We start from the raw sequence: 25411 nt of genomic DNA, 5'->3' as shown, positions 1-25411 counted from the left end.
CCTGCCTCAGCCTCCCAAAGTGCTGGGATTATATGTGTGAACCACCGTATCCAGCAGTTGGCCTTTCTTAATGAATAGTGTAGCTTTGTAATTGGTCCTTTCTGCTTTGGGGACTGCTAGAATTGAGTGTATATACTCTGTGCATTTTCATGTGCAGAGACATAATTTTACATCTATGTGAACAGTTTGGCCTACCTTGTAGGATTGCCTTAGATAATAGATAAAATGATAGAAATAAAGTGTTTAGTATACTGACTGGCACTTAAAAAATGATAGCTGTTTTTGTTACTATTCATTCATTTGTTGAATTCATTCGTTCATCCACCCATTCAACATAGATTTATTGAAAATCTACTACGTGCCAGACATTGGTCATAACAAAATTCACGTGGGTCATAATTAGACTCATGCTCCCCTTCCCCTAAGGAACTTAAGGTTCATTGAGAAAGACATTCAGTTCAACAAGCTTATATTAAATACCTACTCTGGGCCAGGCACTTTGCTTGTTGCCATCTTGATGCCACATGATGAGTATAAACATGTGCTTAGGATTTCCAGAATACACCCTCTGGAAATAACCAAGGACTTGCCCAAGTAATTTTAAATATTTTGGGAACTCAAAATAAGGGAGACTACGTCCTGGGTTTGTTGTTGTTATTTTGAGCCCAGACTGGAGTGCAGTGGTGTGATCTCGGCTCACTGCAACCTCTGCCTCCCTGGTTCAAGTGAATCCCCTGCCTCAGCCAACCAAGTATCTGGGACCACAGGCACACGCCACCATGCCTAGCTAATTTTCGTACTTTTTGTAGAGACAGGGTTTTGCTGTGTTGGTCAGGCTGGTCTCGAACCCTTGACCTCGAGTGATCCACTTGCCTCGGCCTCTGAAAATGCTGGGATTACTGGTGTGAGCCACTGTTCCCAGCCAGTCCTGTTTTTTTGTTTTGTTTTGTTTTTTAACAATGTTGTTGGCAGATAGCAGACACACTCAAAATTACAGATGCCTAAATGATTCCTGAATTTCTGCCAGAGATATAAGGAGACCTCATATACACATTCGAGAATGGATTCAATTTAGAAATGGTATTGACAGTAGAGGTTGATATTAACAACAAGTGGAAGTGATGACTATAACTTTCGTGACAGTTCTTTCTTCTCAAGGAATGGGTACTCATTGTGTCCTCTCCTTCCGGAATGCCCTACTATACCTGTTGCCTTTGACTGCCTATTGCGTGGCTGTCTCTTGTCAATTTTTTCAAATTAGTCTCAATTCAGCTATTACATTCTCCAGAAAGCCCTCTCTCTTCTCACCATTGTAACACTTAACTGTACCCTACTATCATTGATAATTCATGAATCCAACTTTTATAGATCATGAGCTCCTTACTTCTTTCTTGGTCCTCAGTTTCCACATCTGTAGAAGGGATTTGAAGATGATTGATACTCAAGTCCTTCCCTAGACTGTCATTCTATGATGCACCAAATCCAGTTTGAAAGGCACAACCAGGCTAGCAGATGGGAATGGGATACTTTGGGATATATATTGGAATTAAATGGGAGAACAAAGACTTGAAGATGGTACTAGAAAACCCGTGCCAGGTAGAGTGGCTCACGCCTGTAATATTAGCATTTTGGGAGGCTGAGGTAGGTAGATCACTTGAGGCCAGAAGTTCAAGACCAGCCTGGCCAACATGGCAAAATTCTATCTCTACTAAAATTACACAAATTACCCAGGAGTGGTGCTGCATGCCCATAACCCCAGCTACTTGGGAGGCTAAGGCATGAGAATTGCTTGAACCCAAGAGGCAGAGGTTGCAGCGAGCCAAGATCATGCCACTGCTCTCCAGCCTAGGTGACAGAGTGAGACTCGGTCTCAAAAAACAAAAAAAACCGCATGTTCTCTCAAAGTCTCAGGCATGCTATATTATGTCAGGGCAGGTATTTAGCATGCATATGAACACAAATTCAAGAAACCAGGGCACAGCAGAAAGTACACTGGCTCTGGAGTCAGATGGGCCTGGCCACTATTTTCTAGACAAGTAACTTTGGGTAAGCTACTTCTACCTCTGGGCCATAACGGGCCTTAGTTTCCCCTTCAGTAAAACAAATATCAAAATGCCTACTTCAGAGGGTTGTAAAGATTATATAAGTAATGATGTAAATAAAATGCTTGGCCCAGAATAGATGCTCAAAACATATTTGTGTTATTTTTATTTTCTCAGTTAGAAATAGGGATAAACTGAAGCCCACTATGAGCATTGGGTCTAAAATAAATATAATTTAGAACCTTTGAAGGGATCTTTTGGGTCAGTCTTACCGACTGGTGTTACTACAAATCTGCTATTTCCTCTAACAAATCCTAGGTCTGGCTTCTGTTTGTACGTTTCTAGTCATGGGGCTCTTACCACCTCACAAGACAGCCTGCCCCTTATAAAAGCATTATTAGAAGGTTCTCTTTTTATAAAGGCAAAAATCTGTTTTTTCCCACACAGCAAGTCTATCCCTATTTTCCCACCATGGCATTTCAAAATATTAGAAGGGGCTTTGAGGTCAGGCACAGTGGCTCATGCCTATTTTTCCAGTGCTTTGGGAAGCCAAGGTGGGAGGGTTACTTGAGGCCAGGAGTTCAAGACCAGCCTGGGCAACACAGCAAGACCCTGTCTCGACAAAGGGCTTTGGGTACCTCTAGAATCTTCAATTCTTCAAATTAAATGCCCACAGGTCTTTCACATGTGTCTTATGGGATCGGGTTCCTCTTACCAACTTCCTATGGACAGGGGTGAGACTCTGGTAAAAAAGATTTTGCTAATTTTCCTGGTCCTTTTATGTTTGGTATTTGGGAGGCTAAAGGTGGTTAAGAGAATGTAAATACTCATTTGAATAGATAATATTCATTCATTTACCCAACAGACACATAGTGGATATCCAATAATGTCATGGGCACTTTGTTAGTTCCTGAGGAGACAGAAATGAATAAAGCATCATCTTGTTCCCACAATCCTCCCAGTCTAGTGGGGAACAGAGACTCATTACAAGACAGTTTTAAAAGGATATGCCAGTGAGTATGTTCACCTGATCTGCAAGACTGAGGGGAAGGGGCCAGTGTAGTTTTTTCATATATGTCTTATTCAGCAGTATGGTAATTCAGATTGAAGAAACCAAGGGTGCCCTTTCCTCTTTTCAGTCATTTGACAAGTGTGATGGTGGATTGCCCTCACATCCACTTGTGCCATTGCTCCAACATGCCAAGCATGTTCCTGCTTCAGGGCCTTTGCATGTGAGACTCCCTCTGCCTGGAATGCCCTTTTGTCTGATAGGAGTGACTGGCTACCACGTTTCAGTCACCCCAGCCCTTTCCCTCAGGTCTCTGCTCTCACGTCACATTAGCAGTGAGGCCTCACCTGACCACTTGTATTAGTGAGAGTTCTCTAGAGGGACAGAACTAATAGGAGATATATATAGATATGTAAAAAGAGGAGTTTATTAAGTATTAACTTACATGATCACAAGGTCTCACGATAGGATGTCTGCAAGCTGAGGAGCAAGGAGAGCCGGTCCAAGTCCCAAAACTGAATAACTTGGAGTCCGATGTTTGATGGCAGGAAGCATCCGGCATGGGAGATTTAGGCTGGGAGGCTGGGCCAGTCTCTCCTTTTCATGTTTTTCTGCCCGCTTTATATTCTATAGCAGCTGATTAGACTGTGCCTACTAGATTAAGGGTGGATCTGCCTTCCCCAGCCCACTGACTCAATGTTAATCTCTTTTGGCCGCACCCTCACAGACACACCCAGTCCAGGATCAATACTTTGTATCCTTCAATCCAATCAAGTTGACTATTAACCATCACAAGTCCACCCCTTGTCAACTTGAACGCACACACATCTCTTGAGGTCATACATAATCTTCAAATAAAGACAATAATAAGGTCATGATTATACCTAACATAATTATGTTAAGTGTTTGTGTGTTCAAACAACCAGAAACACACCAATCCCCAACCCAAATACCATTATAATTACATACAGTTAACAATACTTAAATGCTGATATGAAATCAATAAATCTTATGTTGCATGATAAAGGAAAAGGAAATAAAGATTTTTCTTAGTACAGGTGTATACCTGCACAAACATGTTTTTAGCAGAAAAGGAGGAAATACTCATGACAATTACAATCTCTGTTTCTGCAGCTGGTCATGTGGTCATAGCTGGTATTGATGACTACCTTCTACTACCCGTTTTGTATTCCCTTTGTCTTCAGCAAGCGCCTCTGCAGATCATGTTTTTGTTTTTGTTTTTTTTCCTGGAGGAGTGACCCAAACCTTCATTCCTGAGGGATCTGGGCCATTTGTAGTCCTGCCTGGATTGGGCTGTTGTAGTTTCCTTAATCACAGGGCATGTAATACTAAGAGATACCCTACTGGATCTCCTGTATTCCATGCATACTTTTCCTTACCTTCACTGACTGATTTCATCCTGGTAGTCTGAGTCAATCACCCCAGCTAACACTGTAACTTCCTTCTTAGCCAGTTGACTTAAAGGTAGGAGGAGCCCAAGGTGTCCAGGCGGCAATCTTAATTTCCAGTTTAATGGAACCGTTGTTGTGTCTCCTGTTGGCAGCGTTCCGCACTCTGGAACTAAGACCTCTAGGCCAGCAGAACATAGTATTGCAGGAACAGGAAACAAAAATTTTGCTAGTGGGTCACTAGGAGTGATGGTGACTGGTGCCACTTCCACTTCCACCCGTTGATTCCTGGACTTGTGAATTCTGGAGCTATGGGAGAAACAGTACCATATATTGGATGCTGATTCAGAGCATACATGGCCTTCTGGAGAACTTTTCCCCAGCCCTGCAAAGTATTGTCACTTAGTTGGTGTTGCAATTGTGACTTCAAAGAACATTCCACCACTCTATCAGTCCAGTTGCTTCAGGATGATGGGGAACATGGTAAGACCAGTGGAATTCCATGAGCATGAGCCCACTGCTGCACTTCTTTAGCCATAAAGTGAGTGCTTGGTCAGAGGCAATGCTGTGTGGAATGCCATGGTGATGGATAAAGCATTCTGTGAGTCCACAGATGGTAGTCTTGGCAGAAGCATTGTGTGCAGGATAGGCAAACCCAAATCTGGAGTAAGTGTCTGTTGCAGTGAGGACAAACCTCAGCCCTTTCCATGATGGAAGAGGTCTAATATAATCAACCTGCCACCAGGTTGATTAATCACCCCCAGGCTGGCTAATCATCCGGCGCAATGGTGCTGTATCAAAGGCTTGATGTTGGTCTTTGCTGCTGGCAAATTGGGCACTCAGGAGTGGCTATAGCCAGGTCAGCCTTGGTGAGCAGAAGTCCATGTTGCTGAGCCCATACATAACCTCCATCCCTGCCACCTTTGTTCATAGGCCCATTGGGTGATGACAGGGGTGACTGGGGAAAGAGGCTGAGTGGTGTCCACAGAATGGGCCATTCTATTTACTCGATTATTAAAATCGTCCTCTGCTGAGGCTACCCCTTGGTGAGAACTCACGTGGAATACAAATATCTTCACAGTTTTTGACCACTGAAAGAGGTCCATCCACATACCTCTCTCAAAATTCCTTTGTCACCAATTCTCCAATCATGCTTCTTCCAAGTCCCTGACCATCCAACCAAACCATTGGCTACAGCCCACAAATCAATATATAATGACACATCTGGCCATTTCTCCTTCTATGAAAAGTGCACACCCAGGTGCATTGCTCAAAGTTCTGTCCACTGGGAAGATTTCCCTTCACTATTGTCCTTCAGGGATGTCCTAGAAAGGGGCTGTAGTGCTGCAGCTGTCCACTTTTGTGTGATTCCTGCATATGGTGCAGAACCATCTGTAAACCAGACCCTAGTCTTCTCTTTCTCTGTCAACTGATCATAGGGAACTCCCCATGAGGCCATTGGTGCAAGCTGGGGAAGAGAAGGCAGGGTAGCAGGAGTGTCCCCAGCTTCATTAGGATCTTCTCACACATCCCAATTCCAAGTTTGAGGGTCCCATTCTTTTCTAATCAATGCCCTCACTTTAGCAATAGGTACCTGGTGAGGCTGTGCATGCATCTTTAGTTGCAGGTCAGCCACTCACATGATAAGAGCTTGTGTCAGTTTTTCCACAATTTCAGCTCTTTCTCTGTAGGAGATAAGACTCTCACTCAGGGCAGTCTTAGCAGATTTGAGGCTCAGTATCTGCTTCTGAAGCCGGGAGACAGAATCCCTGAGTTCATCATTGTCTTTCATCACTTTGTCCACTGAACTTAGAAGCAACCAATCAGCTTCATTATGTTTCTTGGTTCTCCACATACAGTCAAAGGCATTATGTATAGAGTCACTAAACTTGCCTTTCATGAGCCATGAGTCAGGAATATCAAATGCATTTATTTTGCATAACTCTCTAAACAGTTCACACCAAGGACTATCATTGTTCTCCATACTATTAGAAATAGAGACCTTAGCATATTTTGGGGTCTAATCATATTAAGCAGCCAACTCCAGAAACCCCAAAACCAACAAAAGAACTCCATCCTTAATATTCTTCTCCTCTAGAACCACTCCTAGAACCAAAATCTGTATTGGTTAGGGTTCTCTAGAGGGACAAAACTAATAGAGATATATGTATATATCTAACAAGGGGAGTTTATTAAGTATTAACTTACATGATCACAAGGTCCCACAATAGGATGTCTGCAAGCTGAGGAGCAAGGAGAGCCAGTCCAAGTCCCAGAACTGAAGAACTTGTAGTCAGATGTTCGACGACAGGAAGCATCAGCATGGGAGAAAGATTTAGGCTGGGAGGGTAGGCCAGTCTCTCCTTTTCACATTTTTCTTCCTGCTTTATATTCACTGGCAGCTGATTAGATTGTTCCCACCAGATTAAGGGTGGATCTGTCTTTCCCAGCCCACTGACTCAAATGTTAATCTCTTTTGGCAACACCTTCCCAGACACACCTAGGATCAATACTTTGTACCCTTCAATCTAATCAAGTTGACAGTATTAACCATTATACCTATTTAAAAATCACAACTCCAGCCCTACACTGCCTTTCCTCCTTCTCAGCTTTATTTTCTCCCTGCAACTCACTATCATCTAACAGGTGACATATTTATTTGTGTATTTCTTGTCCAACTCTCTCAACCCCAATCAGAATATAAATCCAGTGATGGCAGAAACCAAGTAGGTGAATGGAATATGCCTGGCACATAACACATGCTCACTAAAGATATGTGGGATAAATGTAGTCCTTGGATTCCCCCTCAAGGTGGAATATCGTCTATGTGATAGGGGAACGCTATAAAAACTCTGCTTTATCTTAAAAGCCCAGCTCAAATGTATCCACCTCCATGAAGCCTTCCCTACTCTTCTCAGTCAGAATCAATTTCAACTTCTTCTCTGTTCTTATATATAGCTTTAAAAGAAAAATATTTGTTATATGTATTATTTTTGCTGGGCTATAATTAGTTTTTATACCTCTCTTTCCCTTCTACATTATAAGCTCTCTGAATGCAGAAACAATTTTTTGGTCATTTGGGGATCTACCCTTAGTGTCTAGCATGTGGTAGGTGTCAGCTATATGTGGGATTTGTGTGCCCGTTGACTATCATATGCTCCAATGTAAAAGAAAGGCATCAGAATCAGTCTCTACCTTCAAAACGGTAGCAGTTTCATTGAGGAATAACATTCACATAGGCAGTAGTGTCAGGCAATATCTCATGGGGCATGAGAGAAGAAGGAAAAGGAACTAACATCTATCGCGTATCTGTTATATGCCAGTCGCTTTAGATGCATTATCACTTTTATTCCTCCTATTAACTCCTTTAAAAAAAGTAATACTAGTCTCATTTTATAAATGAGATTATTGAAGCAGAATGAGGCAAAGTAGGAATGGAAAATTTGGGGACAAAAAGAAATAGCATATACCAAGAAATTTGGAGAGCTTTCCCATCAGAACTTCCCTTCTCGGTTACCATGAGTTGGGTGTGTAGTATCCCCAGAAATCAAAGCACAAGAAGGTTAATTTAGCTTAGCCAGAGTCACACAGCAGTAAATGGAAGAACTGGGATTCAGACACATGTCTGACCAACTCCAATTTCCTTTCTTTCCAGTGTTTCTTATCATACTTTAAACCAGTGCTTCTTAATCTTTCATGTGCATTTGACTTACCTGAGGATTTTGTGGAAATACAGGTTTTGATTCAATAAGTCTGGGATGGGACCTGAAGATCTGCATTTCTCACAAGTCCCTAGGTGATGCCGGTGATGCTGATATAGGAACCACACCTTGAGTAGCAAGGTTTTAAACCATACTTAAGCTGGGCGTGGTGGCCTGTAATCCCAACATTTTGAGAGGCCAAGGCAGGAGGAGCACTTAGTTTGGGACCAGGCTGAGCAACAAAACAAGACCAGATTTCTTAAATAAATAAATAAATTTAGCCAGGTGTGGTGGCATGTGCCTGTCATCTCAGCTACCCTGGAGGCTGAGGTGGGAGGATCACTTGAGCCCAGGAGTTTGAGGCTGCAGTAAGCTATGATCATGCCACTGTACTCCAGCTAGGGCAATAGAATGAGTCAAAAAAACAAAAACAAAAAACCTACATGCTTAGTTTGAGGAAATTGTGTGAATGACCAAAAGAAAATAAATCCTCTGACTAGCTGGCTGTAGTAACACTGGGCTTGCAGGAAAAAAGCCAAGACTCATTGTAAGCCTTGCAGAGGTGGGATGGGAGGGAACAGTCAGAGGTGCTCTAGAACCCAAGGCATCCCCAGTCAGTGTATTACAAAGGAAAAGAGACCCCCACTGCAGGATGAATGTATCCCCTTGAGTACCTGCCCGATGCCAGACAGTCTGCTGGACACTTGCACTCAGGCCAGCCCCTGCAGAGAGAAAGCATGAACTGAGATATCCGACAGACTTCAGTTTATTCAAATCCTAGCCTTGGAGCCTACTTGCTGGTTGACTTTGACAGGTTATTTAATGTTTCTCAAGTCTCACTTTTCTGATCTGCACAGTGGGCCTGATGATACCTATTTCACACAGAATTAAACAAGGTAACGTTAATAAGCCAGTTAGCACAGTGCCTGGCACAAAGTAGGCACTAAATAAATTGTAGTTGCTATTAGTCCCAACGTTAATATAATCTTCACAGTGATTCTTTGATTGTGAGAATTAAGGGATTATCCCTATTTTTCCAGATTAGAGAGCATGCTGATAAAGCTTAAATGACTTAACCAAGGTTATACAGAAAGTAGTTTTGAACCACACACACATTGATACGTGTGCAGTAGCAACCATTCATCTGACCCTTTCTTGGGTGTGTTTGGGTAGATCTGAGGCAGCTGAAAGCAGGAAAGATGTCTCAGAATGGGCAGTGAAGGAGTCCTAGGGTATGGAGTTGGCTGCAGTTAATCTAGTATGTGGATTATCGTCATGCAGGTGATCTTGAGGTGACTGGGGATTTTATCATGTGCTTTGAGAACAGGATTTCAGCCTGAGCTAGTGGTTCTACATCCATAAAAATTCCTTATTCAACTCAGAAGTTTTCAACAGTAGCTACCCATCTGGCTGCCTCCTCAGGGGCTTTGCAGATGAGGGGAGTAACTATTCAGTTTCTGAAGAATGCTAGTTTTTAAAGAGAGAAAGAGCAAGGTGTGCAGATTGGCAGTACAGAAATGCTGAGGTTCTTTCTGGCCAGCTTCTTTACTGCATCCATCAACCATGAGGATGTCAGGATCCAAATAATCCCCAGGACCCTAAAGGCAAGGAAAAGCTGCGTCTATCCAGAATGGCTGGGAAAATAAGGGGTAATAACCAGCTATGTGCTCAGCATTTTCTAGAGATTAAATATAACAGAAATGCTTAACACAAGCCACTGGAGATAATTTACTTTTTCATAGCTGATTCAGAAGCCTCTGACATATTTCAGGGCCTCAGAATCGTTATTATAATAACATTTTAGCTCAAATGGAATAACTGGTTATGGCAGAGGGTACAAGATTTGAAGTCAAAAGATCTAGACCAGAAGATCAACAAACTACAGCTCATGGGCCAAACTGGGCCAACTGCCTGTTTTTCTAGATAAAGTTTTATTGGAACACAGCCACAATCATTTGTTTATATACTGTCTACGGCTGCTGCACAATGGCAGGGTTGTCAGGGAGCATAAGACCTACCAAGCCTAAACTATTTACTGTCTTGCCCTATACATAAAAAAGTTTTCTAACCCTTGATCCAGACTAGGATCTAGCTCTGTGATCTTAGGCAAATCACCATTTTCTCTGAGCTTCAATTTCCACATTTATAAAATGATGATTATCTCTCACAGGATTGTTGTGAGAATCAAATGCATAGAAGGATAGGAAAGCATTCTGTACACTCAGAATCTCTGTGGAAAGGTAGATAAGGGTGATTTTTGTTGTTCATCTGACCTGTGGCCAGAGGAGAACCCACCCAGGACATTCCTTGTTTGTGTTTTATTTTCCATTCCCCGGAGTCAGTTTGTTGTGTTTTTTCTTTCTTATAAATCCAAAATTAATTCCCCGGGTACTTCCTCTTTTCCCCCTCTTCCCTCAGACTTACAAAACATTCCAGTCATATGCTTTCAGAAATGGAGGATTAGTACAAATGCATACATCCATTCTTTCATTTATCAAGCATTGTTGATTACTTACTATGTGCAAGGATGCAAAGTTTTAGGAGCTAGTTATTATGAGAAGATGTGTTTGGTTTCTAAGGGGAAAATTTAGATATACAAATTATTATAACAGAATAAAGATGTTGCCCTGTCATAGTAGGAGGAGACATTGTGTATTTGTGTTGTGTGCATGTGCCTATGCTTTATAAAATGTTGAAGTTCAGATTTAAGAACAGCTTGTTAAACACAAAAACCTGTTTAATTCAAAATACTCTCAGAGTATTTGAATTAAATTTGCTTTAAAGTGTGGCCATTGTGTATAGCAGTTTTCTTTTGGAAAGTACATTCTGAATTACAAGTTTTCATCTCAAACTGCCAAGAATGCATTTCCTGCCCATGCATGGTAACTGGGGACCACTCACCCATGCCTGCTGGAAGGATTATTAGGCACTGGTCACAGTAAGGGTTTTGGGTCACCTGGACACCAAGGAGCCAAATGTTCACTATAGTTTCCAAATTTTGGAGACAGTCTTAATTTCATAACATCTTATTTTTTAAATAAAGATGATTCAATAAACATAACTTCAGTGATTTCCTTTTTATTTATTCAACTTCCCATCAAAATAAACTCATAAATTGGGAATAAAAATAAAGTTTGTTTTAATTTTATGTTCTGAAAATACCGTTGCCATTCCTGTATTCTCAAATCTTGCTACTGCTGATAAAGGGAGAAGATGTAGCTATTTGGAAAAAAAAGAATAATAAAAAGATATTCTTTCCGGAATGCAGATGCATACACACTAGCTCTAGGCTCCGGACTGCATCCCTTAGGCCCTCCCAGCATAGCATTTCTCTTGGTCCCCATAGAAAAAGTGTTGGTATTTTTTGTGAACGTGTTTCATCTATTTTTTTTCTAGATACACTTATATACAGAACTGCAAATCTAAAACCCATCACCAATAAATATATGGTCACCAAAAATAAAACATAAAATTTTCCCTCATTTTACTCTCCTCTACTACTGAAATAGTTTCTAAAAGAAGTAAAGCTTGGATTTTTATATTTCCTACTTAGAGATTTAATCCTCTCTAGGGCATGTTAAAAGAGAATGCTTAGATCCACAGAGTATTTTTTATTAGACTTAGCTGGACTCCTATGTTGGTGAGAACCACGTTAAGAAAACCTGTTCATAAACTAGGCTAACCACAGGTAGTTTCGTTGTGCTGCCAGTTTATCTCATATCTTTCAATTCACAGGCAAGTTTTTCTGCCTCTGTCCTCCTCTTGTTCAATGCAATGTTCTGTTTTAGAGCTTGCGGTTTGTTACTTTATATCAAGGAGAGTCGTCATCTTTTTTTCCTCTTTCTTTCTGAAACGATGTTCATCTGTTTTTTTCATTTTCCCAAAAGCATCCTCATTCTTGATGTTAACTGCTGTCTCTCTCTAAAGCTAGAGCAGGTGATGATAACACAGTTGTGCTAATTGCAGTCCGGAGCTAAGGTGATGGTGGATTTGGGATTGATACAGGCAGGTGTCTTGACATGATACATCTTGCTGGACAGGGCTCCTTTCCCTCACTTGATCTTCAGAATCTTCCTAGGACTTGAATGTGTTTTCCTTCCTCCAGAAGCAAAGGTCTAAAGCAAAGATAAAATATAGAATGCAAAAATTACACCCATTATTTATTTTAGATTTTCATCAATATATGAGTAACTTTAGAAAGATGGATAGTGTATCAGGAGCATATACCACTGGTAAGCATGATTCCTCCACATATATTCCATCAGTATAGTAAATCAAGTACTATTTCAGTGTGAGTTCCAATGTTTGCTGTTAAGTGGCGAGTGTTTTGTTTATATTTTTCGTAATTTATTCTAATTTTACACAAGTTAAATTGGGCTGGATAGACTGACTATCTGATCAGTTTCCTAGAACTTATACATAAGGTTTACCATTGAGATAATTGTTTTAAAAATGCCCTTTAAAAGCAGCTTAACTTGGTGAATGATTGTTTTTAAAAAGTGATTATAGGAATACTTTAGTACAGCAATTTTTAAAGCTCCTCACATATGCAACGTAAATATGACTGAGAAATCTGCATGATGAAAATTGATTTAATTAGGCAAATTATTTAGCTAGGTTTGATGAGGTGGAGCCAAATTTAGGATAAATGATATTTTTAAACCAATGAAATTAGTCTTTATGTTTGCAAAATGAAATTTCTTGGAACATGTGGCAGGGTCTTCTCATTCACCACCCCCACCACCCCGCCACACACACACCACTCACACACCATACTTACACAGTGAGATGGAAAGAGAAGGGTCCCAGCAGCTGGCGTGCGCCCAGCATTCTCTCCTTCCTCTTCAGTTACTAATCCTGGCTGGTGAAGGGCATGTCTGGTAAAGTTTGCCCCTGTATTTCTTCTTCTCACCCTGTTCTTCCAAGCAAAGGAATATCCTAATGGAAGGTGTTGTCATTTTGGGTTTTCCATTTGGGGGTTAAATGCCATTGAGCTTTCTTGTGATTCTCTTTGCTCCATCCTATAACAAAGTCACCCATTTTCTGATCCAGAACCCAACTTGTTTTCCCAGGTTTCCTCCTACAACCAACACAAACACAGACATTTACCAGCAAAACAGAAGCTGTTGGAAAGATTTTTTGGCCGCTGAAATGGGCTCCTGTCACCAGGACATGGCAGGCTTTTTGCTGTATTATCTCCCAGCCCTGGCCCCGGTACTCCAAAGAGAGCTTTATGTAATCAGTTTTTGCTGACATGTGACGTCCTGTCATTTTCCTCCCCTTTGGCTCTGCTGCCGCCCACAAATCAATAACATTGCTGGGGAAGTTCAAGCTGGTTTTGCACCCACCCCAAGCTCTGTGTTTCTTAAAGGGTATGTCAGAAAATGTAAAGTTCCCTAATGATATTTCTGGCTGATGACACATGGCAGAGCTGATGGACTATTTATAATCAGTGGCACGATTGCAAGCACATTATTTTTATTTCACTTGGAGGGAGCCCTGTCACTTGCTACCTCTCTTTGCAGACAAGTTGATGCCATCTCCACCTGAAGTAGCTAAATCCTCTTGCAGAGTGTGTTTGCACTCTTTCCTTTGTGTTAGGAGCTCCCCAGCTCTTTCCAGTAGAAACCCCCTCTCCTTTTTCTTTATTGGTCTTTGGCTCAGGAGATGATGAGGGTAAAGAAATGATTTGTAGCAACTGCTTTAAATTCTAGCCATGCCTACAACCTTCACTGTACACATCTCCAGTCTTTGCTGCTCAAATCTTGCTACATTCCTCTCAGTGTGGGTGTGGCTGCCATGACCTAGGCAATAGTCCAGCACTTGCCCCAATTTTACAGGCCTGAGCAGAGCATAGCTGCCTTTTGTTGAGCATCTACTCCAATCTAGGCAATGTACTTGGTAGGCATTTTGTATACAATCTCTCACTCTCTCAAACCTACCTGAGGTAAGTGCTGTCATCTCCAGAATAGTGATTGGAGGTGGGAGGGGGAGAGAGACTAAATGACTTCTTTACAGAGTCACACAGCTGATAGGGAAAGCTCTAGGACTCCAGTTTAAGTCTCTTCTGACAAACCACACCTGTTCTCTTTCCACTACCATGTCCTGCCTCTTCCTGATTATGTGGACACTTGTATGTCTTGTGTTGCTGTGCAGGGGTACTTACCCAGTTTTAGCTTGCACAGCTCCTAAAGTTTAAAAGCCAATGACAGTGAGAATTGGAGGAATTGGAAACCTCTCAGTCTGGGGGTAAACCCTGGTGTAAGAGGAACTGTATACCAAAGGAGAGTTTTGACTCACTGCAGTGGGAAGTGTTACCTCTATAAAGATACTGAGCAAGCTCTCTCTCTCTCTCTCTGTCTCTGTCTCTGTCTCTGTCTCTCTCGCTCTCTCCCCCGTTCTCTCTCTCTTTTTAATATTTCCACAGGACAGAGTTTAGGGTATGGATTTGTTAACTATATTGATCCAAAGGATGCAGAGAAAGCCATCAACACTTTAAATGGACTCAGACTCCAGACCAAAACCATAAAGGTAAGAGGTGATGTACTGGCTCCTGGTTCAGGAGGCACTGGTTAAATTTTGTTCTGTTGATCTAATAAATCCAGGCTATGTGGGGGCTGGAAGCAGTGTTCTTGATTTATTCAAAGAACATTTATCATCGACTATACTAAATGAGTATTACGGAAGAGTGAGGTGAGGGCTGAGTGGAGGGAAGAGACCACAAGCTGTGGGACCTCCAGTTAAGAGTGCAGATGGGATATTTGGGATTCAAGACCCCATCAAAGGGCCTCTGTGCCTGAATCTGCAAAGATGGTCAGAACTGAGCCAAGGGAAAAAGCTGAGGCAAGGAAGCTGTTCCAGGCAGAGGAAACAGGGCATGCAAAGCTGTGAAAATGTAAGATGTTGTGAGCAGGGACAGCATATAAATAGTGTGGCCTAAGTTTGGATAGGAAGGTGAAAAGATGAGGATGGGAGGTAGCAGGGCCGAGTCAGGAGGATTTGTGTGCCAGGCTGCAGCTTGGCTTTACCTAAGGGTGGCTAGGACTCTCCTAATCGAGACTGGAAAAGGGAGCGTTAGTTAGAAATAAACACACCAGTGTAATAGGGAGGGATAGGTACTATAATAAAATCGATGAGAACGTAGTATGGGAACGACAGAAAAAGCATTTCAGCAACCTGAAAATAATCAGGTGGGTAGATAATACCTCAGGAAGTTAAAAAAGAAAAACAATAACCCAGAGCCTGCTCTTCCAGAAGGAGGTTTAAGTTTCTTTCACTGGATAGTCATGCTCTCAGTTCAGACTTCACTTGTGGGATCCTTCAGGAGGTAGTGCTGTTTGCCTTGGGATTCCCTTGGGCAGCCAGTAGTGGTCTAGTGGATGGAGTCTGCCTCCTCCTTGGCCTTCCTTCCCCTTCTTCCCTCACCTCCAGGCAGCATCCTGTTTAGGGGCAGCTGCCAGCCAATTAATGAGTCCCCATCTTTCATAGCCTATTAAACTGCAGGGAAGTGTCTCCTGGGCGCTCTTATCCTCACGACAGCAGGTCTGACGCAAAGTAGGACAAAAGAGAAACCTCTCCCAGAATGGAAATCTATAGATGGCACCAGCTCTCAGCATCTGAAAACACAAAACCAGAACTCTTTAGTCCAACGAAGCTACTTTTCCAACATCCAGCCTGATAGAGGAGACTACTGGTATAAGATAATCTTAGCTGGAAGGTAATCAAAACAAAGCAAAACCTTTCTCTTTTTAGAATATGTGATTATCTATCTTTCTTTTTTAAGCAGCTTTACTTTTGCAATTGAGTTTAGCTTATTTCTAAAGTTGATTGCTTTCCCTGATCTCATACAACCTGGTACACAAAGATCCCAAAATGGACCCGATTCAGGCTCAGTCTATGCTTAGAATCATTTCCTATGAGTTCTCTAGTGGGGAAATAATCAAGAGCTGTTTAATTATGGGGTAGTCCTCTGAGAGGCAGGAGGATTAATTTCTTTCAAAGGAAAAACATACCTACTTTCATGCTTTAAGTAAAGACTAGATGTACATGTCACCTGACTCTTTGATGAGGTCGCTCTAGACCTAGAGCTGTATTTGTAGGTTTGATTGATTTTCTGTGCTATCCAGTTCAGCATTAGAATGTCAGACGTTTACTCTTCCCTTGACAGACACCCTGACCTTGAACTAAAAATGGTACTTTTCTTTACAGTTTTCTTGAAACCCCAACTCTTCTCCAGGGGCTTAGGATCAAATAATCGACCTTCCATTCTGTTGTTTTTTTTTTTTTTTTGAGTATTCCATAAGGCCATTGTCATTTCCCCAAAGACTGAGTAGACCTCGTTTTTCTAGTCTCAGGATGTAGCCCCTAGCCCATCATGCCATCAGATGCTTTATCTAAGTGGATCTTAGAGACAAGGAACATTGATTATTTTCATTCGTAAAGAGCCAGTCTGCCTCCTTCCGTTATCTATATTCCTTTCTCCACCCCCTCACCCACCCTGTGTTCAACCTGCATCAAAATGCTGCCAACACATTTGCACCCAGTGGTAATGTGGGCTTCTGAGGCACGGTAGGATTCAAAATGCACGATGCCACGGCTGAATCAATAATTTCCATTCTCCACTATGAATGAAAATTTAATGTGCAAACCTGGGGATTTCAGCCCTTTCATTAAAGTAGTTTATTTGCCATACTAAAAATTAAGTTTGAGTGATAGGTTCCTTTATTAACTTTTCTTCCCTTTTCTAAGGGGACACAATGTTTAAGGTGAAAATCATATTAAAAGGAAGAAAAAAGCAAACCCCTTTTGTGTGCTGTTTAATAGTCTCATCATTTATTAATTCGTTTAAATTGCTTTTTTGTCTTTCAGGCCACTGTTTACCTCTGCTTCAGTTTGCTTTGATAAGTGATGTGAGATTTATCTCTTTGCTCTGACTCCCATGAAGGAATAGATAACTTGCCTATATGGAAAAAAACAAGTATCTTATTTGGAAATGTGCATTGCAGAGGTCTCAGGACCATTTAGTGCATGTTTGTGAACTTTTGTCAAATTTCTCTTCTCCCTCCTTTTCAGATTTCTGGAGTGCTTTGTGCAAACCACTCTAAGTGTAATGCACAAAATAAGTTCAGGCAAACCAATAGTTATTTCCAAAGCTGTGAAGGTTAATGATTAACAGCTGGATTCACGGAAGGTTCTGGAAAGCTCTGAGGGAGTGGTGGAGACTGTAGTGAGCAGTAAAGAGGATAGCTATCCTGTTGCTGCTGCTAACTGTTTAAACCCAGGTTGTTGCCAGGTCTACCGGTTGTTCAATATATATCAAAATCTAGATTTTTTTAGTGCCAATTTCCCAATTTTTAAAAGCTAGAAAATAACTCGAAGAATTTTAAGAATTATGTGGGTGGGCCAAACAGAAAGTAATCGTTGACCTTTTGACAGGTAGTTTACAAAAACACCCCCAACTCACCCCCACTCAAATTAAAAAAAAGAATTCAAATTTAAATATGAAAACATTATTCTGCCAATTGGTAGTGAATGGCTCATTACAGGGCCACTACAGGCTGAGCATCCCAAATTGGAAAATCTGAAACCCAAAATGCTCCAAAATTTGAAACTTTTTGAGCACCTACATGACACCCAAAGGAAATGCTCATTGGTGTATTTCGGATTTCAAGCTTTTAGATTAAGGATGTTGAATCAGTATCCTGCAAATATTCCAAAATCTTAAAATCTGTGGTCCCATTTCTGATAAAGTTTGCTAACCTGTACTAGGCGGTACCCACAAATGATGGTTCCCTGTCAACAAATATCCATCTCCCTTTTATCAGGGGCAGTGTTATGTGACTGTGTGTGAATACTGACAGCATTCAGAGGGCAATCCAGACCTCTGCTCTCCAGGCACATGCAATCTAGGCATCGGCACAGCACCGAAGCACACAAAGAGCATGATGAGTAATTAAGCTCCCAATGCATAGTGTGGATGGTGACTCTAGGGGAAATGTTCATCGAGTTATAACATCGTTAGTGAAAGGAAGTTCCCACCACACATCTTGGAGATCAGGCTCAGAGACATGAAGTGACTTGTCCAAAGCCATACAACAAGCCAGCAGTGGAGCTCAAGTTACCTTCAAAACGGCCTCTGAAGGATTCTGCCAGGAGTTGCTTAATGTGTTAGCATGAGCTTGAAACAATAATAATAAATAATAATAGTAATGCTAACTTGTAGTGAGTATTCACTCTGTGTCCAATACTGTTATAACCCTTTTACATGTTTGATATCATTTCATCTTTGAAATATCCCTGGAGCTAGGTTATGTGCTTTACACACATCAACTCTTAATTCTTAAAATAGCCCTGTCAGGAGGCACCATTACCTCCTTTATGCAGGTGAGAAAACTGAGGCCCAAGGAGGTTTAGAGACATACCCAGGATCACGCAATTGATAAGCGAGACATGGAGTAAGAAAAAGTGTTTTAAAAATAACTCTCTGGCAGTAGGTTGTAAGTGTTGGAATGTCACACTGCCTGCTTGCTCAGCAACACGTGCATTTTCTGTGAGGGTGTGTGGGTGTGTATTTGGCTCTGTGCACATATGGGTTATACTCTCTGACATGGGAAGGAGATTTAAAAAGCAAACAAATGAATTGTGTGGCTCCTTCAGGTTCTTTAGTAAACAGACATGGCTCAGGGCTTCTGCCATCAACCTAGGGACAGAGCTGACTTCATTTCTTCTTGGTTCCCTGCTCTCCAAGCTCTGTGCTAGGTCTTTGGATTCAGGTGAACTCTAAATGGCAGTGCCCTAGAGAGTCTTCCATCCACGTGTGTCAGAGAGCCATGGAGTATGGACCATGGGCTTACATTCACTAGCCTGCCAGAGCAATGTCGAACTCCAGTTGGGAAACTGGGACATTGTTCAGTGTTTTAACCCTGAGCCCAGTGAAGATGCCTTGCCCCATTTAGGGGTTTGGGATACTATTTGTTTAGCTTTGTTTTTTCCAGTTGTCTCTAATAGGGATCATTTTAGACTCTGGAAATGGCTGTGGATTCTGAAAAATTATTCCTGGTACTCCTTGACCACATACCTGATGCCGTTCCCAAGTCTGACCCTCTCTTGGGCTCCAAAAGAACAGCTTCTGAATTTATGGTGTAATTTTAGCCTTTTAATAAGAATCACTTAAGAGAAGTTGCATTTGGTCCAGCTCTGTCACATTCATTAGGAACAAAGAAAATTGATACCTTCAAAAGAGAAAATATGTTTACCAAAGTTTTGGATTGATGTTCAAGTTACATTGAGAACCCTCAGTAAAAAGTGATGCAAAATGGAATGTGAGGGGTTTGGGTTTTGACCTAAATGTGAGTAGGATTAGACAAGTGTTCACTGCTGGCTCTGCCTCCAGAAGCTCATGTCTCATGGGGGACAGAGACATGCAAAGGACCAACTCTACAGCAGTGGGACAGGGCAGTCATGGGACTGCAGAGGTTTCTATTTGATATTGAGATTGGGGAGACAGGGAGCTGTGCAAGATTTGAGTGAGTGAAAGATCTGGTCAAAGTAAAGTTCCAAGAAAGTCTATCTGTCAGTGATGCACCACAGAATGTTTGGCAGATGGAACCAGGGCTTTCAGGCTGCTGAGGTAGGTTTTTGTCAGCCTTAGACATTGGTTTTCATCATCTCTATTAGGAGCCTTATCCACTCATTTTTATAGTAAAATATGCTTATTTGTAAATAATTTGGGATATACAGAATCATACCATGAAGGCAATATCAGCCAATCCTAAACCAATAGTGTTAACATTTTTATATATTTCCATCCTTTTTTTTTTTTAATTGAGAAAGAGTCTCACTCAGGAGTGCAGTGGTGTGATCCCAGCTCACTATAACCTCCGCCTCCTGGGTTCAAGCTATTCTTGTGCTTCAGCCTCCTGAGTAGCTGGGTTACAGGCACCTGCCACCACACCAGGCTAACTTTTTGTATTTTTAGTAGAGACAGGGTTTCACCATGTTGGTCAGGCTGGTCTCAAACTCCTGACCTTAAGTGATCCACCCACCTTGGCCTCCCAAAGTGCAGGGATTACAGGTGTGAGCCACTGTGCCCCGCCAATTTCCATCCTTTTTTCATTGTATTATATGTGCACAAATGACTTAGTGACTTACCTTTTTCTAATAATTACATTAAGCTATTACTCAAATGATTGCCGTATGACTTTAAATAAAATATTTTCAGAGCACACGTCTTGTGAGTGATTGCAGGACTGGATCTGGGATGAAGAGGCAAAAGAGCTGCTCCTGCCACTCTGAGCAAATCTGAGTTAGCACTCAGGCAGGCAGCAGGTGAGAGAATAAGAAAGACACTTAGGCAGGAGGCAGCAGCCCAATTCTGGAGGGAGCAGGATTAGAGAAGGGGAAGGTGTGTGAGGGAAGGCTTTTCAGAGGGAAACACCTTCCTTCTCCAGGAAGGAGAGTGAGCTCCTTTATTTCTGCCTCTTCCCGTTGTGATACTGGTTAACCACTTCTCCATTTTCGCTTTCTTCTTCTAATAGCTCTAATGGTGCCTCCAGGGGATCTCTCCACACTTGAGCTTTGCAGGTTCCAGTTTGTCCCTCCCACTTCTTTCTCTTGCCAGGGGTCATCAGGGAGCTGCACCTCCCCCACTCCTCCCTGCATCCACCTGCCTTGCTAAGGGCCTCCATTCCGCTGAGGCATCTTTTCTTTGCACTCAGCATAAGCAATTATTTCTCCTATCACTGCTCTTAATGCTTCCCGGAGAGTTAGCAGATCATTTTTTGCTGACGGATATCACCCCACCCAGAAATGATAGACTGCCTCCCTCAGTCTTGTTAATAATAAAAAGGCATTTTCTCTCCACCTCCATTACCGCTATAGTCAGAGCCTGGGCAAGAACACTTCTCTGCCAAGGTCAGCAGGGGCGGCTGGATCACTGAATCCCCAGGGAACCAAGAGAGAGCACATGGCAGTGCCAGCAGAAACCAGAGACACATTTACCCAACTTGTACTAGCTGCCCTCTCTTTCTTGTGGGAGATTTTATTTGGCTGCTCTGCTTCCCAGTGCTCTGTTCACTTCCTCTGAGTGAATCATTTCAAATACAGGGATAGGAGTTGGAGAGATGGAAATACAGTTCCCTTCTTGTCTCTGCTCAGTGAAGTTGATATGATCCCAGTATCTTGAAGGTCATTCATAGTGTCCTGTGTCCACATCGAAAAAGCGAATTAGACAGGTAAGGGTTGGGAAGACACAGGTTTTCAGAAGTACATGGAATGGGGTCTGGGGGCTTTTGCTGTCTGCAAATGTAAAAGAAGCCAACAGTGTGATGTGAGCTGCTTAAAAAAAAAAATCAGCGTAGCCTTGGCTGTGTTGTGAAAGTTATGGACTCCATATCACTGAAAATAGTGGTCCTTTCTTGTCCACTCTGGTCAGCCCATCCTAGTGTCTTATGTCTCATTCTCAGCTTCACATTTTAGCAGGTTGTCTAAAGGTGAATCACAAAGATGGCAAAGAAGGCTCTGCACCCACAGATTCACCTCACGATGGTTGCTTTTCTATAGGAAAGAAAATTCTTCAGTAACCATGAGGCATTAGTTAGATCCTGTATTTCAAGAATCTGGGAAGAGAACCTGTGTAGCCATCAGAGCAGAATATTTGTCTTGGGTGGTAGTAAGGCTCCGATCATCAGAAGTCATAAGGGGTGATGTAGAAGGGATTTCATCCCCTCAGTGGAGTCTGACTAAATGATTCTAAAGGTCCCTTCTAGTTCTAAGATGCTATAATTTTGTGTTATTTCTGGATGTAGAGCTGCCCTGTCCAGCATAGTAGCCACTAGACACATATGGCTGATTATATTTGAATTTAAATGATTAAAATTTAATAAAATTCAAAGTTCACTTTCTTAGTCACACTAGGCATGTTTTAAGTGCTCAGTAGCCACTTGTAGCTAATGGCTACCTATATTAGACAGCACAGATATAGAATGATTTCCTGATCAGAAAATTCTGTGGGACAATGCTGGCCTAAAACATCAGTGGCCCTGAGGATTAAAGAATCACTTTTCCGTGGTGCTCATGCAGCCTCTGGGCAGGATGGCTGGTCCATCAGTGATAATAGAGCTGATCATAGAGCACCACACTCCTCTTCCTTCTCCCTTTTTGTCTGTTCGAAAGAGCTCTCAGTTCAGGTGGAGAGTCAGTTTCCAACTCTGTCAAAAACTGCTAAGGATTACTTGGGCAACCTACTTTACTTCTCTGGGCTAGTTTCCTCAACTGTAAAATGATTCCTTCCAGCTCCAACAGTGTAACTAATGAACTATAGTGTGATCTTTCTGGCTTGGTAACTTTTCAGGGAAAGTAACAGTTTGTGCCAAGCACAGGGCTTTTATTTTGCTGTCCGGGTTAGTGTGGGATAGTGGAAACATCCCAGAACATGGAATTATATCCCAGTTTGTCTCTTAGTTCGGCTGTGTGAACTTGGATAAGTACTTGATCTCACTGAGCCAGAGTTTGTCATCTGGAAAATGGAACTAATAATATCTCACTTGTAGGTAATCGTAGCTTACAGTGGATGCTCAAGAAATCCTCCCCAAGATGAAGATGATGGTGAATGGTGCTACCCCTAAGGTGAACATTACATGAGGAGAGGGGAGGACTTTTTTTCCATCTACATGTTTCAGAGATGAGTAAGGGAGTAAAGAGTGAGTCTGAATTTTACTAAGACTCGGGCAACATATTTAAAAAGCTTTGCACAGGGGAAAGTATTATGAAGCTTCCAGGTGGCCACAGTCATTGTATCAGTCTTGTAAAGCTGGAGCCAGGAGTTGCAGTCTAGTGAAGGGACTGAATCTGGGGCCCTGAGTCCAAAATCAGATATTCCACTAACCAGGCCATAGCACATCTTTCCCTTCTGGAGGCCACTAGACAGACAGAGAGAACTTAGTGCATACTAAGTATGCCTCTTTAATAATTTGATCTATATTTTTAAAGAAGTTGCAAGACACATCATATCACATCTTTTTATTCTTTAAAAGAAATACTTGGCTGGGCGCGGTGGCTCACACCTGTAATCCCAGCACTTTGGGAGGCTGAAGTGTGTGGATCACCTGAGGTCGAGAGTTCAAGACCAGCCTGACCAACATGGAGAAACCCCATCTCTACTAAAAATACAAAAAAAAAAAAAAAAAAAAATTAGCCGGGCATGGTGGCATATGCCTATAATGCCAGCTACTCAGGAGGCTGAGGCAGGAGAATCGCTTGAATCCAGGAGGCAGAGGTTGTGGTGAGCCAAAATTGTACCATTGCACTCCAGCCTGGCCAACAAAAGTGAAACTCCATTTCAAAAAAAAAAAAAAAGAGATACTTATCTGGCCTACTGTGTGCCAGAGACCCTTATGATATTCTTGCATTCTCTTTAACTGCATCATTCTCTCTGGCTAGAAAATAAACTAAAATCCATGGCATAAAGTATATGATACATTTCATTTCAATTGAGAGAGCATTTTTTTGAGCTCTTGCCCCAGTAAAGCTTTGAGACTAGATGCCGCAGGGGTCTGTGGAGATCACGAGAATGCTCAGACTCATAGCAGCTAAGGTATTATCACAGATGCCTATAATGGAAGGTGGGATAACTGTAACTACTGCCACTGAAACGTGTATCTTCAGTGGAGTCAAAGGAGAGGAGAGTTATTTGTGCCTGGGCCACGTGGAGGAGGTGGCATTCAGTATGGACCTAGAAAGATGGGCAGGAGTTAATTTTGCCATGATGGTGAACAAACAGCAAAACAAAGACATGGAAATAGAAATTTTCTGGACATATTCAGAAAACTGTGACCATAGTTTTTTGTTTGTTTGTTTTTTGTTTTTGAGACAAAGTCTTGCTCTGTTGCCAAGGTGGAGTGCAGCGGTACAGTCTTGGCTCACTACAACCTCCACCGCCCATGTTCAAGCGATTCCCCTGCCTCAGCCACCCGAGTAGCTGGGTCCTCAGGTGCGCACCACCACGCCTGGCTGATTTGTGTGTATGTGTGTGTGTGTGTGTGTGTGTTTTAGTAGAGACGGGGTTTCACCATGTTGGCCAGGATGGTCTTGATCTCCTGACCTCGTGATCTGTCCACCTCGGCCTCCCAAAGTGGCGGGATTACAGGCATGAGCCACTGCACCCTGCCAACTGCGACCATGTTTTTGTTTGAACTGGAGCATAGGGTGCATGAAGGGGTTAGCAGGAGATGAGAGGCTGGGCAGATTCCTCTCATTCAAGAGGGACTTGAATGCCCAGGTAAGGAGTTTAAACTTCCATCACAAAATGGCACAATCAGAACTCATTAGAACTGTTACCATCAAGTTTTACCTCTGATAAAAGAATAGCACATATCAGGTGGCAGGTAGAGGACGTATAAAGAGTGGTCCTACATAAGCAGATGCCTGTCCTGCCTGTGGACAGGCCTACAGCCACAGGCACAGAGGTAAACTGATCCTCACAATCAAAGCTCCTTCTTACAGGAAGCAGTTGACTTCTTTCTTCTGTCTCTGCTCCTGGAAGTGGGATTGTAGGTCCTTGAGAGGGTTTGTTCCTAGAAGGCCCTGGCAGCATCAGAATCTGTTCTCTGATTCCATTCTTCTCATCTCCCCAGGGACTTGTCTGCTCTGGGGAGTTTGTATGCACTCAGAGAAAAGGGTGTTACAACAGATTGGGGAAAATTTGCAGCCTGATCTGGTTTGTGTATGTGTGTGTCCTCTGCTAGACTAATAGTCCTACACATCAGGGACTATTGTATTCATCTCTACACCCTTGGTGTCTAGCATAAGGCCTGATTATATAGCAAGTGTATCAAAGCCATTGTTTATTGAGCACTTACTGTGTGCCAGGCATTGTGCCGAGGAATCTTAAATGCATTTTCTTTTTAACCTTCAAACAGCTCTATTATGGAGCTTCTAAACTGTGTATTCAATTGATGCAGCTCAGAAAGGTTAAGTGACTCACTGTATAGTCACACAGCTAATAAGGATCAGGTTTCAAATCTGTATGTCTCCAACCCCAAAGCACTTGCTCTTTTTTTTTTTTTTTTTTTTTTTTTTGTGGGACGGAGTTTTGCTCTGTCACCCAGGCTGGAGTGCAGTGGTACAGTATCAGCTCACTGCAACCCCTGCCTTCCAGGTTCAAATAATTCTCTTGCCTCAGCCTCCCGAGTAGCTGGGATTACAGGTACCCACCACCATGCCTAGCTATTTTTGTATTTTTAGTAGAGACAG

The 25411-nt window shown here is 42.2% G+C and overlaps 1 protein-coding gene across 7 annotated transcripts in view; it reads left to right on the top strand.

The window, feature by feature from the left end:
• Positions 1-25411, top strand: part of ELAVL4 (ELAV like RNA binding protein 4) — a 99295-nt gene that overhangs the window by 57619 nt on the left and 16265 nt on the right. For all 7 annotated transcript variants that reach the window (XM_032297076.1, XM_032297075.1, XM_032297081.1 and 4 more), the window contains one exon: positions 14589-14692. In XM_032297076.1, coding sequence (XP_032152967.1) covers positions 14589-14692 — 104 coding nt within the window. The remainder of the gene's footprint in view (positions 1-14588; positions 14693-25411) is intronic.

The sequence above is a fragment of the Sapajus apella genome, unplaced genomic scaffold, assembly GCF_009761245.1.
Source record: "Sapajus apella isolate SASKATOON/1434 unplaced genomic scaffold, GSC_monkey_1.0 scaffold36, whole genome shotgun sequence".
Taxonomy (NCBI): Eukaryota; Metazoa; Chordata; class Mammalia; order Primates; family Cebidae; genus Sapajus; species Sapajus apella.
This window is presented reverse-complemented; position numbering and strand designations above follow the sequence as displayed.